At 42.3% G+C, this 13409-nt stretch overlaps 1 protein-coding gene across 1 annotated transcript in view; it reads right to left on the bottom strand.

Moving 5' to 3' along the window:
- The window catches only part of OXSR1 (oxidative stress responsive kinase 1), a 93984-nt gene that overhangs the window by 40907 nt on the left and 39668 nt on the right, over positions 1-13409 (bottom strand). The window contains exon 4 of the mRNA XM_075044606.1: positions 9558-9699. Coding sequence (XP_074900707.1) covers positions 9558-9699 — 142 coding nt within the window. The remainder of the gene's footprint in view (positions 1-9557; positions 9700-13409) is intronic.

The raw sequence follows: 13409 nt of genomic DNA, 5'->3' as shown, positions 1-13409 counted from the left end.
TTACTGTTTTGTTACAGTGCTGTACTTAACTCTGCAGAGCTGGACCCGGGAACATCTCCCAAAGCTTGAAGGTCTTCCAATGGCAGAGAGCTGGCAAAGCAGCTTCCATACCCCTCTCTCCAGCCTCCCTGCTGAGGCAGGCATAAGCAGGGGGAAGAAAGAGCCAAGTCCACAGCTTGCTTCATCCCTGCTCATCCACAGCCCTCTCAGCAGGCCCTTGTGGCCACTGGCAGCCAGGACCAGCAGCGGCAGCCAGGCTGCTATAAATTACAGCGGGGGACCAGCCCAGCGACACGCTTTATTGCTCAGGATCAGGGAAGCACAGCGACTGCTTCTACCCTCCTCTGAGCTGCTCTGCCAGCTGCTGGGCCATGGTGAAAGATGAGGGCCTCAACGCAGGAGCTAAATGCCAGCAGCACAAGGCAACTCATGATTTACTCCGAGTCTCATAAACAGTAGATGCATTTTTAAAGCCCCAACTTCATTGGGGACAGGTAGGTAGGAATATTTAAGGGCTTTTTAACTGTCATTTTAATGTCTGGAGAAGGTTAGATGAATAATCCAGTGTTATCAGGAATTTTAAAAAGTTCTTTTCGGTTCTTCTATGCAGCATGAAGCAAGGCTTTGAAAGGCAGAAGCAACTGACAGACTGGCTTTGCAAACAGAGGGGTGTGTAGGCAAAGCCTACTGGAAAGGATTGTCAGCTTCCAACAAGACAAGCTATACAAGTACATCGAGTACTTGTTTTCTCCATGCCCTACCCTTAACTTCCAGGCAGATCACACTCAGCGCAGTGAAGAGACCTCTTGGGAGAGATAGCTGCATCCTGTCTCCTGGCATAGGCAAACAGAAATCCCAGTAAGGGCTACACGAGAAATGAATCTCCCATTGTACTTTATTTTAGCTAAAACATAAAACACGTTTCAGAGGATCCACGATGCACTTGCTAGGTACAATTCCTCCTGATCGTTTGTCCTCCAACGCTGCAGAAGTAGACTGCTGCTTTAAGTGGAGGGTTTGGGGCCCAAAAAACCATGACTCAGAAATTTGATTCATTTTAGGTTAAGTCACTATGTCAGCTCAGACAAGGGAGGGCACACCAAAGAAAGCTCCAGGACATCCTCCCAAAATTCACTCTGTCATCTTAGTTATCTGAATAGCTCCAGGGGCTGGTAAGATGCTGAGGCAGTGAAGAAAGAGTTGCAGACCTTAGGCTAACTTGGTGCGAGTCTCTGACATGAAGACAGACAGCAAGCAGTGTGTCACATCACTTACTGCATTCCTGTCTGTCACACAGTCACTGTTATCACAGCGCCTACAACTTTCCTTTATCTCAGCAAATTATGTCCAGCTTACACTTTTTGTTCCTGTGCCAACTTCGTCTTTGATGGTTTCGTGCCCTCATTAATTCCTTCTCTTCCCACATGTTTACAAGCCTAACGATGGTTAAAGGGAGGCATGGTTCAATGACAGATCCTGTCTGCCTTGGACTTTACCTCCCATCCAACACCATGCCTCCAGCCCAGTGCTCAGGTAACCTCAACTACGCTCCAGTGTGTGGGAAGTTGCTCCAGCTAAAACCACAACCTTAAACAGTTTTCAGACAGATCAGCTCCTTCAGCCAGATAATAAAGTACTACAAACACTAGACCTAGCCCTATCTCCCAACATGGAGACTACCTAATCATACCAACCCTCGTGGCCTCACTTCTTCCTCCTACAAAAGAGGCTGTTGCTTCACATATTCACCCCAGTGCTCATCATTGTTGTAATATCAGCTTATGACAAGGTGGATTTGCCAAGCAGTTAGGGCTTCTGACAAGCTTCAGCCCTTCAACAGTCAATGCAAAAGAGAAGCTACATCTCCAATCTCATACACCACTTTTTAAAGTTTCCCCTATTCAGTCAGAACTTCATTTTTTTTCTCTTGAATCCCCATTCAGGAAAGAGCCCTACCCAGCAGGCTTTAAAATCAAGTTTTCATACCATTGAACAGCAGCTAAAAATGTACTAGGATTTCTTCCACAAATTCACCTATTCAGCCCTTCCTTTTCCTGATCCTGCTTCCTAAGGACTGCAGTGGAGACAAGGCACAAAGCTCCTTTAACAGCTGCTGCATGGAAAGCAACACACACAGCAAGCTCTGGAGTCACCCCTGGAGGCCCAGATATTTTTGGGAAGCCCTGACTCAGTCATTGGTAACAGACGAAAATAGTCAAGTTATAACACGGCCTTATTTCAATGTTTCATGTCAAATTATTTAACGTGCAAAGAGGTGGGCATGCTTCATGTGGCAATACTAGTGATGCATGCCACCATGCTGCAGTATCTCCTGCATGCTAAAACATGTTCCTAGTGTGCTCAGAAATAGGAATTTCCCCAAAACTACCACATGCAGATCACCCCAGTTTGAGTACAAGATGGATCAGGGAGCAGATGAAACAGGAAAGCCAGTGATTCACTCATCTCCCTGCCTTGACCCTGCCATGATGGAGAGATGAAAGTTCATTCCAGTAAACACAATCAATTTGGATCAAATAAGGCCCCAAAACTCTGATATAGGGCAGCTCAAAAAGGTGTTAATTTCCAAGAGGCAATAAGCACCCCTATTCTGGAGAAGCGGTATGTATATCTATACACACACAAGGTCCAAGGCATTCCACTACACAGCCAAGAGCCGTCCATATCTACAAAGCCACCCACAGCTCTTGCTCAGAAACGTTTGCAACGTGACACAGAAGGAGAAATTCAAGACAACCAGGGCTTGCGAGAGACTTGCCAGCTCAACTTCCTTCTCCAAAATCTAGATGATGACAGTTTTAAGCATGGCCAGCACAGAAAGAGGAAAGAAGATATCCTTATTTCATCCAGCTATTCCTATAAAATGGAGAAAGCAGTTATAAAATTCAGTATCTGTACAATGGAGACAGTCCTCCTGGCACTCGCAGTCTAACTTGGTGATGCTTTCCAGGCTGCCATGATATGATAGATTTCTCTGTGGCAGTTCCCTATTTGCTGTCCTAAATGTGTGTGGGTTTTGTCTCGCTTTTGGTTTTGGAAGTATTAAGCTTTACTTTTAACAGTTTTATAAGAACCCTGCAAGACAGGATATAATTTGATTTAGTAAACATGCAAAAATAATTTCTGATGCAGCCTCACAAAGTTTTCAAGACTGCTTTATATGTTACCACACGAATTTAGCAAGTGACCTTTTTCTCATGCTTTAGCATAAGGCATGAATGAAAAGACTGCAGTGGTCTGAATAAATGCTTAAGGCATCTCCACATATGCAGCTTTTAGGATCTACGAAGGCCAGAAAATCTGGTGCATTACAACAGGGGACAATATTCAAAGCTATCTTTTTGCAGTGGGTTATTCACTTGATGTATCACAGTAGAAAGGCTGAACACCAGTGCTTTGAACAATTACTCTACTGCTGGAAAGATGCTGCAAGAGCCTATACTGGCTGATCTAGTCCCAGTAATCGACACCAGATAAAAGCAGCGACATGAGAAGGATGTCACAAACAGAGCGGTTGTCTGTATGTCCAAATGGCACTTGGTCTCTTCAAAGTTGAAAGCTAACAGTCTGTTATATTTTCACCTGATACAATTAATGCTGCAGTGAATGAAGATTATTCCCCTGGAAACACATCAAATCCAAATACTCCTGACAACTTGGCAATTGCTAGAAACCATATTACTTTAGTGCACAACTCGGTCATGGATCACTGACCAAAACCTGTCATTGCTCTTGAACCTTTCAGAGATCACCCCGACCTCTATCTCCTGCTCTTCATGATATTTTTCCTGCTTCTCATCTCCACATAACAAAGTGGGGAGAAAAACCTAAAAACTCATCTCCTTTTTAACGTGGTACATAGTAGTTGTACCAAAAAGTTGTTTTTCCCTTGGACTAAATTGAAGTTACTTTGAGTAACTGCAGGACATCCAGTGCCAAAGTCCAGAGACAGCACCTGGGTCCGAGGAGAATGACATGGGGACGGACACCCGAATGCAACAGTCACACAGCAAGCGCTCAGCTTCAGGCATCACTTTGCAAGCCACTACATGGACCCTTGTAACACACGGAGCCCCTGAGAATTGGAGTACTGACATTAGCCTGAAGCCACTGGAGGGCCCCCAGCACTCCTGTGCTTTCATCAGCAGTGATATTTACCATCAGAGTTTTAATTGCCAGGTTTTTAGGCTTTAGAGCAGACACTGTCTTTATCCACTTCGAGGAAAACTGTCTCCACAGGAGCTATTGTTTCTGGCTGTCTGCAGATCTGGGATTTACATCTGGTTCATATTTTCTCTCTGTAACCACTGGGAAACTTTTTTTTTTGTTAAACAATGAGTTTCTGGATGATGCAGTGGAAGAAACAGCCACCAGGAGAACATGCTGGTTCGCTAAGCCACCACAATATGCCCCAGTCTGACTGCTGCGTACAGAGTGGAGATTCATTGGTCCTTGTGCCCTTGGCGCTGCACAGCAAGGTGTTTATTTGGGGGAACAAATTGCCCAGTACCATCTAGAGCAGCATCTTTTCTTCCTTACCACCAAGACATCCAAGAGTAACATTTCTATTGTTCTGGCTACTGTTTACAAGTGAAAGCTCTAAAATTTATCTTAACTACCTCTAAAGGTTACTTGTGCCCATGCTGTTCTATGAGGGAGAAGAGACCAAAGTACACTTCTCTTGAGTACAAATTCCACTTCCCACAGCTGAGCAATAGCTAGCTTTCAAATTACTAGTCTCCTGTCTTAAAATCAAACTGGCAATTAGAGATGAAAGGGTCCACATCCCATTATCCATTCCTCAGTCCTCCCCTACTAAACTTCAGTTCCAAAATGCACTCCCCAAAACAAGATTATAGCCCTGTGGACAGGAGGGCTATGAAGTTCTCCTACAGTATTGCTACAGAAACAAAAAAGTACAGTATTTCAGTCATCAAAATAATCAGAGGCATACTGGAATCCAGTTTAACCACAATAGCTGCCAGCACAGCTATCAATACATTAATCAGCTACATGAAAATTAAGCTTGAATCCTGTAGTACAGCTGAGTTCTGCCAAAATATATCCATCAGCTCCTTCCTCTTAAATCCGAAACTCGCTACTGGAGGAGCGCTTCTGCAACCCCCCCCCCAAGTGTTGGTGATGTGTATGTGCTCACATAGAGGCAATCTTTTTTCAGAAATTATTTTCTCTTAATATAGGTAGAAGAGGCAGACAATTAAACTTTGATCCTGTGTCAAAACCATCCTAAGGTCCAAAAAAATAAGCTAATATATGTAGCATAAAAACACAGCAAGAATATTGTTTCCAGGGTGTCTTCAAAGCAACATTCAAACAGCTGCCACAGCACCCTGCTGCCCCACACTCAGAAAACTGATTTTGAAAAGACACCAAAAAACCCCCGAAACATTCTGTATGGGGGCACAAGCTGATCTAACTCGGCATATCAAACATGCTATTGCACCTCCCACCCCCTAAGCAGAGCAGCAAACAAATTAACAGCTAGATCACTGCCACACCAATATTTCAAGTGCACGCAACCCTAAACCACTTCCTAAGCTTTTTTGTTTTTACAAAAAAGCATACGAGTATCACATTTATTATCCTGCAATAGGAGAATCTGATTATATTTGAGCAGCATATCATTTCACCTGGACTAACTGAAATATTCAGTTACACAACAGCTAATCATGAACAGAAGATAAGCTCAGAGATAAAAATAGGGAGAAAGACAGAGAGACCTTGTAACAGTTAATCAGCATGATTTATTTGTCAGACTGCCATAAAGAGCACCACCTGAAAAAGCCTTGAACTTCCCTCCAACAAGTCTTTTTAAGCAATAAAACCCCTTGGGTTGGTTTTGCTTTAGTTTTATTTTCAAGTCATTCATCAAACTCCTGCTAATCCCCAAATACACAGAGAAATCAGAGTCCAAATGGGAAAGAGGTGCAACATACCCTTTGTCTCACCCAGACAAGATTAGCCCAGGAGCAACCCCTCGCAGCACGTCAGTCTTGCTTGACTTCCATAAAAAAAAATGTGTCCGAGCAGATTCCTGCAGGACAGCTTCATCCGAAGGTTTCCGAGTCTGGCCCTCTGTCCTCAGCACACTGGCTGGTGCCCAGGTATTTAACTCACTTAACATGAGCCGGATCACTAGGATTTCAAATTGTCATTGGGATCACCATGCTACACAGAAAACCACAATGGGGACGGTGGCAGCTGCCACAGGAGAGACGGCCAGGGACAGGCACATGGCAATGAAGGCAGAGAGCTGCCAACTCTGAGATACAGGAGGCAGTGGTGATTTTGGAGGAGGACAGAAGTCATTTGTAATCATTACCTTGGTATAGAGTTTTTCATGAAAATAAACTGATTCTGCCTTCTTCTTTGTCTTTTCCATAAGGCCTCAGACTCTGTCCCCAACAGCCCTTGCAAGACAAATGCAAAAAAAATCACTTTGGACATTGTGGAAGACCTAAGCATTTGTGGCTGAACAATGGCATCTATTCAAGTCTCAGCCTTGCTCTGGCTGTTAATTAGGAAAGTAAACAAAAAAAATTATAATTTAAGCCTCCACTAGATATTTGGCTTTCTAATCTCCTCTAGAGAATACTGTCAAACTACTCTCCTGTCCAAAGCAGGGATTTACACTTCCACACGAAGCCAGCTCCCCAAACCTTAATTGGAAGTGGCATTAAGTTCAAGGCAGGCTTACAGAGAGTAAGATTCAGCAGCAGCAGAATTTCATTAAGCCAGTCTTCCACGTGTTAACTTAATTTACCCATTTAAGATGATGCATAATTTAAAAGTATCGAGCAGCTCCACTGTCAGACATATATTCTCTGAACTCACTGATGACTTACAGCAGTAGCAAGCTGTCTCTGCTTCAGGTCAACAGCACCCACAAAATTACATCTGGGTCCAGATATTCATCCTTCAGGCTTTGCCATCAGCCTGGTTGTCCAACTTCAGATGTGCTAATTACATTCATTCACCCATACTGTGTCTCCAACTTCACTCCAACTTCACTGTTTTCTCCTAGGTGTAATACAAATGGAGTTGGGATATTTTGTGTAACCAGCTGAACACTTTGCTCTGCTGGATTGCTGCTTGCTTTGGGTTGGCTGTTCCAGGTCTAACCTAAGCCCTTCAATTTTGACCCTTTACAGCTGATCTTGCTTTAGCCTGAAGTTCACCCCAATCGCAGCTGCCCCACATTGCAGACATTATATTCAGCAGTTCAGCCATCACCTGATGCAGTTTCCTTTAGAGCCAGATACTTTAAGATGACACAGGGGACCAAAGTTTAGTTATTTTAAACACTTCCTCTCAGAGCATCTCTGGCACAACTGCAAGATTTCCACCTGCCTTTCCCATTACGCATGACCAATAATATGACCCCTAGCATTAAGCAAAATGGGAAAACCATACAGATATTCCTATGCATGAGGAAAGGTCCCATCTGCACTACAACTTTAAACTGTGTATTTCTCAGTGTACACACATCTGGATAAAATATGCAAGACAGCATGATTAACTCCATTAAGGAAACATGTTTCATCCCTCAAAGGCATGTAAGCTTCCTTTCTGCCAACAGTTAAAAACCTATCCTTTGCATCGCAGGTAGGAAACTACACAACTTTGTTTCATGAATATTACCACTTCTCCAAATTTCCCAGACCACCATGCCCCAACACAATGAGGTAACCCAAATGCATTTTTCTGATAAATCATTACACAATTGTCAGAGCAGCCCCAAAATTTAGGGATGCAACAAATGCAAAGTAGCTGACACACGACCGCAACGTTAAGCTGCAGCAATGACACAGCTTTGATTTCTTTGCTGAAGTTCCCTAAATATGGGCAAAATGCTTCAATGAGCAGGACAAGAATGGTCACAGCAGGTTTGGTTCAGTCCGCTTCCGAATGATTCAATATGAATCACATTTTCTTCAGACCAAGCAGTTTGAACTTTCTGTGAACATCATATTTTTGCTGAGTGCAGTAAAAAAGCCACACCCCACGCATGAATATATCCTCTATAATCTTTACCACAATTACCAGTTTTGCTTTTTCACTACAGCAAGTCAAATGGAGAACCACCTCTCTTTCAATATAGAAATCACTGTGACATCTTCAGAAAAACTGAAATGTTAACAGGTTACTGCTGCTTTAACATACATATTTTCATTTCATTAGACCAGAAGATGAACCAAATCAGCCAAGCAAATCAACTGCAAGTCACAGATGAACATGGTTTTGTCAATGACTTATGGCAAGGGTGAAAAATTACCACATACTCAGCAAGTTAAGTTGGTCTATTACTTTACTCTAAATTCCCAGAGCTGCCTGAAGTCTTATCTCTAAAAAACAAAGTTAAGCAACTAGCTATGAAATCAAAACTGCCTTCAATGAAGACAACCATTCTTGTTAAATCGGAATTTTAATGGAGACTGGAAACCGAAATCTGAGACTTCTTTCAGGGAAAAGAATTCCACCAACTGTTTCCAACTATTTTTTTCTTTTTAACCCAAAATAACCTATGAAAGCCAGTCAGTTTGACTAAAAATATGAAATAAATATTTCTTGGATTTTCTAATTAAAATAACATTTTGGCAAAAAGAGTTACCTCTTCTTCTGCAGCTGTCATAAGAGGACAGAAACTTACTCCAGCACAGCAGCAGCAATGCTTTTAATGGCATTGTACCAGAAGACAGCCAAGCTCACAGAATTCCCAAGAAAGAAGAGGCTGTTGTTCCCAGCAGCAGTCTGTGGCTGGGATGATGTATATTACCCGCAAGTAGTATACTCTATTTTCAGCACATATTTAGGATTGCAAATCTCATTCTTTTTAACAGCAGAACATACTGACTTAGTATCCTCTCTTTCTGAACTACACCACACCTTGACAACACGGGAGAGGAAAACATGATTTAAAAATATCTCCCAAACAACACAGCAGCACAGAAACCCACACATTTCAGTGATCCATCAAATCACAGGCCATTAGTTAACTGGGTTTTGCCTACAGAGGTTTTTCCATTAATTTTGTTTCCATCTTTTTTTTTTTTTAAATTAAACTACCCAAATTCAAATTTCATGATGTTGATCTTGCAGCTAGCCTTAAAAAAAAATAATAAAAAAGGCAAGAATGGCTTGAAGGGCTCCTTATTAAATTGCTCAACACTTCCTATGCAGTGCTTTTGGTCATTTATAGCTCTGCAAGAAACAAAACCAGCTGAAGTTTTCCAGCTCCAACAACTATACTTCACAGCTGGATGTTGACATTTAGGAAGAGGTTCTCTATATCAGAACATTCAATACCCCAAAGTTTACCCAAACTTGGCGTAGTCATAGTATTTCCTAAAGCAGCAGCAACTATATAGACATTTAAATTCTGAGTTTTGATTAAGCTCCCACCTTTACTTTCCTCCTTCCATGCCCTCAGAGGTGGTTGGGGGATGAGACTGCATGTGCTCAGCTACTCTCAGTGACACATATTTCAGGACAAAGATGAGAAAAATGAAAAATACCTGTGGATTTGTCCGTTTTTATGCAGGTAGTCCAGCCCCTCCAGCACCTCCTTAAGGATTGTGGCTATACAGGCTTCATCCAGGACACCAGTCTTGTGTTCTCCTTTGGCCACAATATGCTTTATAATATCCAAAACAGAGCCTAGAAAGAAAAGAGTTAAACACATTAGTTTAAACTAGAAGAACTGATTCACAGCTAAGTGTACTTTATAATCACTTAATACACAAGTCCAAGGAATTCATTGGGAGAGGAAGCAACAATGGTCACGATCAAAGTCAGCAGCTGAAGTCTTTGCTGCAGGAAAGCAGCGGCAACGATGCATGCCTCACGCATGAGTCTTACGGGGTGCAGATCTTCAAGGTGGGCTGTAAAATCCCTGTGATCACAAGTAACCGAGAAGTTATTTGAACAAGCCAAAATGTAAAGTATACATACACAGGACTCTTGGAAGGTTTTTAAGTAGATACCGATGCTACAGCTGTTTTAGTACTGAGTACTGGAGAAGCAGGAGGGGGAAATGGAAAAAGTAGGGCGCTGCCAGGACCCACAAGCCGAAGGCAACAAGCTTGATAAAATTAGACTCTCTTTTTTAGCTCTTACAAACTCTGTGCAGAGGAATAGCAGGAAAAATCTAATATGTTAAGGGATGACACAGCCCTAACACAAAAAAGTGGAAATAATTAAATAGAGAACAAATGAGGCTGAATTCTGACAGCAAGTCACTTCTTCACTGTGTACAAAACTGGAACAGCTTAGATCCTTCCCTAGAAACATCACGCTTAGTCTCTCTCCCAACCATGGTGTGAATTACATCATCTTGCATGACCAACCACGCTTTAGAGCAAACCACCTTTGAATTGCACTCAGGAATAAACAGAATCAATGACTAGTAACACGCCTCCCATGCAAGGTCCTGTTTTCATGATATATTGGGTAATATATTCTTGATATTTGCATCTGGACTGAAGACAGTCGTCTTAGAACTGTATTTTTTATCACTCCGGTATGGGATGTCTAAGCCTGTTTCCAGGCCCGTGCTATTTAGCCCCTTCGAACTTGGGTTTCTATGATTTAATGACTGGGTAAGTCAGCTAGTAGGATTTTTACAGCTATGGGCACAAAGTAATGTCAGCAGTACTGGGAAGTTCTTAAGGAATGAGAAAAGCAGACATGACTGCAAAACAAATTCCAGCTTTGATTGTCTTTGAACAGTAAGCTTCCAGGAAAAGAATAATTCAGTACTAACTCAGCCAGTTTAGAAAAGCTGAGTTAAAAGTTTTTAAAAAGTTTGGAAAAGTTCATTCTTCCTAACTCACAATCAGAAAAAACTGTAAAAGAGAAAACATTTTTTTGTATGTGAAGAACAGCAAAAGCTGAGAAACTTACTCTCATGAATTTGGTCAATGGGGAAATCACAAGTTCCACCTTGTAAATTTTTGAAGCAAACAGAAAAATATAGTGCAGGTTTTCGGGTTAGGTTTTTTCTTCTTTTCATCCTTCAGGTTCAGGAAGACAAAAAACCGTTCCCCCTTTAAAATTTATTTTATTAACTATCCTATTTGAATTTCTAGGCCAAAACAATTGCACGGATAGGTTTTTGCTTAGCATTTTATTTTTGGATTCTCACGTGAAAGCAAAAAGGCTTGCAAGGTTTGAATACGAACACTATGTGGAAAGGCTTGTTTTGCACAATTCAAACTGCACAGGAAACAATTACATGGGTGCACGGTGTCCCTTGGTTTGTGGGAAACGCTACGTGCTGAGTTCATCTAACAGCTTGCTGCAGTCAGGAGAACCACTATTCCCCACTCTGCCCAGCCGCACACTTCCCATCTTCTCTGGCCCACCAGCACCAGTCCTCACACTGTACACCAAGCCACCCACTAAATCCACCAAAAAAAATAAACGAGGGTGGGGAGAGGCAGGCGATGTTTGGTTGGTAGTGAGCATAACCTCCGAACAGATGCGTTTCAGAGCCAATGAAGAGGAAAAGGAGGGTAAGAAGGAGGGAGAACACATTCATGAATGGGGGAGGAAACCCCCTTTGTCAGCAGCAAGTGATTAGACCAGCTCTCTGACTGCCCTGAATGGCACCTCCAGCTTCCTCTTACCTTCCTCTTCCCAAAAAACCTTTGCCTGGTTAAAGGTATTTGCAGAAGACACAATCTTAACACACAGACAGTAACAAAATAGAAAAAAACAAGGAAAATTAAGAAAAATAGAAATGAAGTTGCATAACATTCCCCCAACATTTTATGCAAGAATGCTCTTAGCAGTGTTCAGCCTTCCTTTACCCTATCCAAGCATAGAAACACACTCATCTTCCGTGAGTTTTGACACGCATCTTAGCTACTTAGCCAAAGGTTTCACCCAGTCGTAACTCAGGTTGTTTTGACATACGCTAGGCTTCCTGCATGGGACCAAGATTATCTCTACCGAATGAAACTGTAAAACCCCGGACATCAGAGTATGGTCCTCTTCACTAAAATCTCACCTTTACGTTCTCAAGTCCGAGAAAAGGATCCTCTGTTTTGTGTCACGAGGACTCACCTGGGATTCAGCCTGTGACGCATTCGTATTTGAAAAGTACGTGCTTACAAGCCTTGTTGCTTCTTATTTTGGACAAGAATTTTTGTGACACCTAAGAAAAAAGCCACCAAAAAACCACTCTACTTTCACTGTTCAGGTTTTTCCTCTCAAATGTGCCTTTATCTGAAGAACAAACTGTCACTTGTTTTAGAAGTCCAGTGAAAATATGTGGTTCTCCACGTACTCGTTTTGTCCTCTTTCCACCCACAACTCTGTTAGCAGACTTTGTTCACAAACATTTCCCTTCTCCTGCAAAGGGCTCAGGGAACATGAGGAGGCAGATCATATGGTGCTCAAATTCATTCAGTCAAAAAATCCTGTATTTAGCCATGTTAGAGATTGTATTTAACCCAGAAAAGGGGGTGGGGGTTAGACAGACAAGAGGTCAAGCACAGAGCCAGCCTTCGTCGTGAAAAGGCTGATTCACACCTATTCTATATCTGCTCCCAGTCTAGCCTAGCACTTTTTAAGCACATCTTTTAAAAACCACTTTCACATTGAGATGTTCAAAGAAGTGGAGGAATTTGTCAGTCTTCTACAGAAAGGAGAACAGCAAAAAGGCTATCAGCAAAATGCTTAGTTCAGGAAACAGCAGAAAAGCAACCCAAGAGCCACCTTCCTGGTGAAGAATGTGTTATTTGGATCATCCCCTCTTAGTTTGCACAGCGGGGGGGAAGTTTTATTGTGTTGCAGTGCCAGTAGCAAAGTCGTGATTTTTTCCACCTCACAAATCAGTAAGTTTGGGAGTTGGTACTGACTCCCAACTCAATTGCGACTTCATAAAGCACAGCACCATGGAATACAAAGAACGAAGCCAAGTGCATTTCCACACACTGCGTCGTGCTGCATTCAAAGTCTTCTGGCATTCTGGCTCAGAAAGCCTGACATGGAACAACCCATGTCAGATCCCCAGATCCAATACCCAGACCCCCAAACAGAAACCCACAGCTAAGCACAAAGCTACTTTGAAAGCAGAAGTCATGGGAATTTCACTATTGAGGAAAACACTTTCTGCTAGAAGATAGAGATGGGATTTCAGCATCAGTCTGATAAATTCAATGCAGAGTCGTTCCCAAGGTTCTCAGTTAAGCATGTGACACACTTACTAGGGTAAAACCTCTACTGCCTTAGGATATAGAAAAATTTTCTCACTTACAACAACTGTGTTACACTCAAATAATAGATTAGCAGATCAGAGCCCTATCCTTTGCCTAAGGGGAAAAACGACCGTTCTGCACAAAGTGGCCTGTTCCTGACCCAGC

The sequence above is a fragment of the Buteo buteo genome, chromosome 2 (genome assembly GCF_964188355.1).
Source record: "Buteo buteo chromosome 2, bButBut1.hap1.1, whole genome shotgun sequence".
Taxonomy (NCBI): domain Eukaryota; kingdom Metazoa; phylum Chordata; class Aves; order Accipitriformes; family Accipitridae; genus Buteo; species Buteo buteo.
Note: the sequence above shows the minus strand (reverse complement) of the source record. Positions and strands in the feature narration are given on the sequence as shown.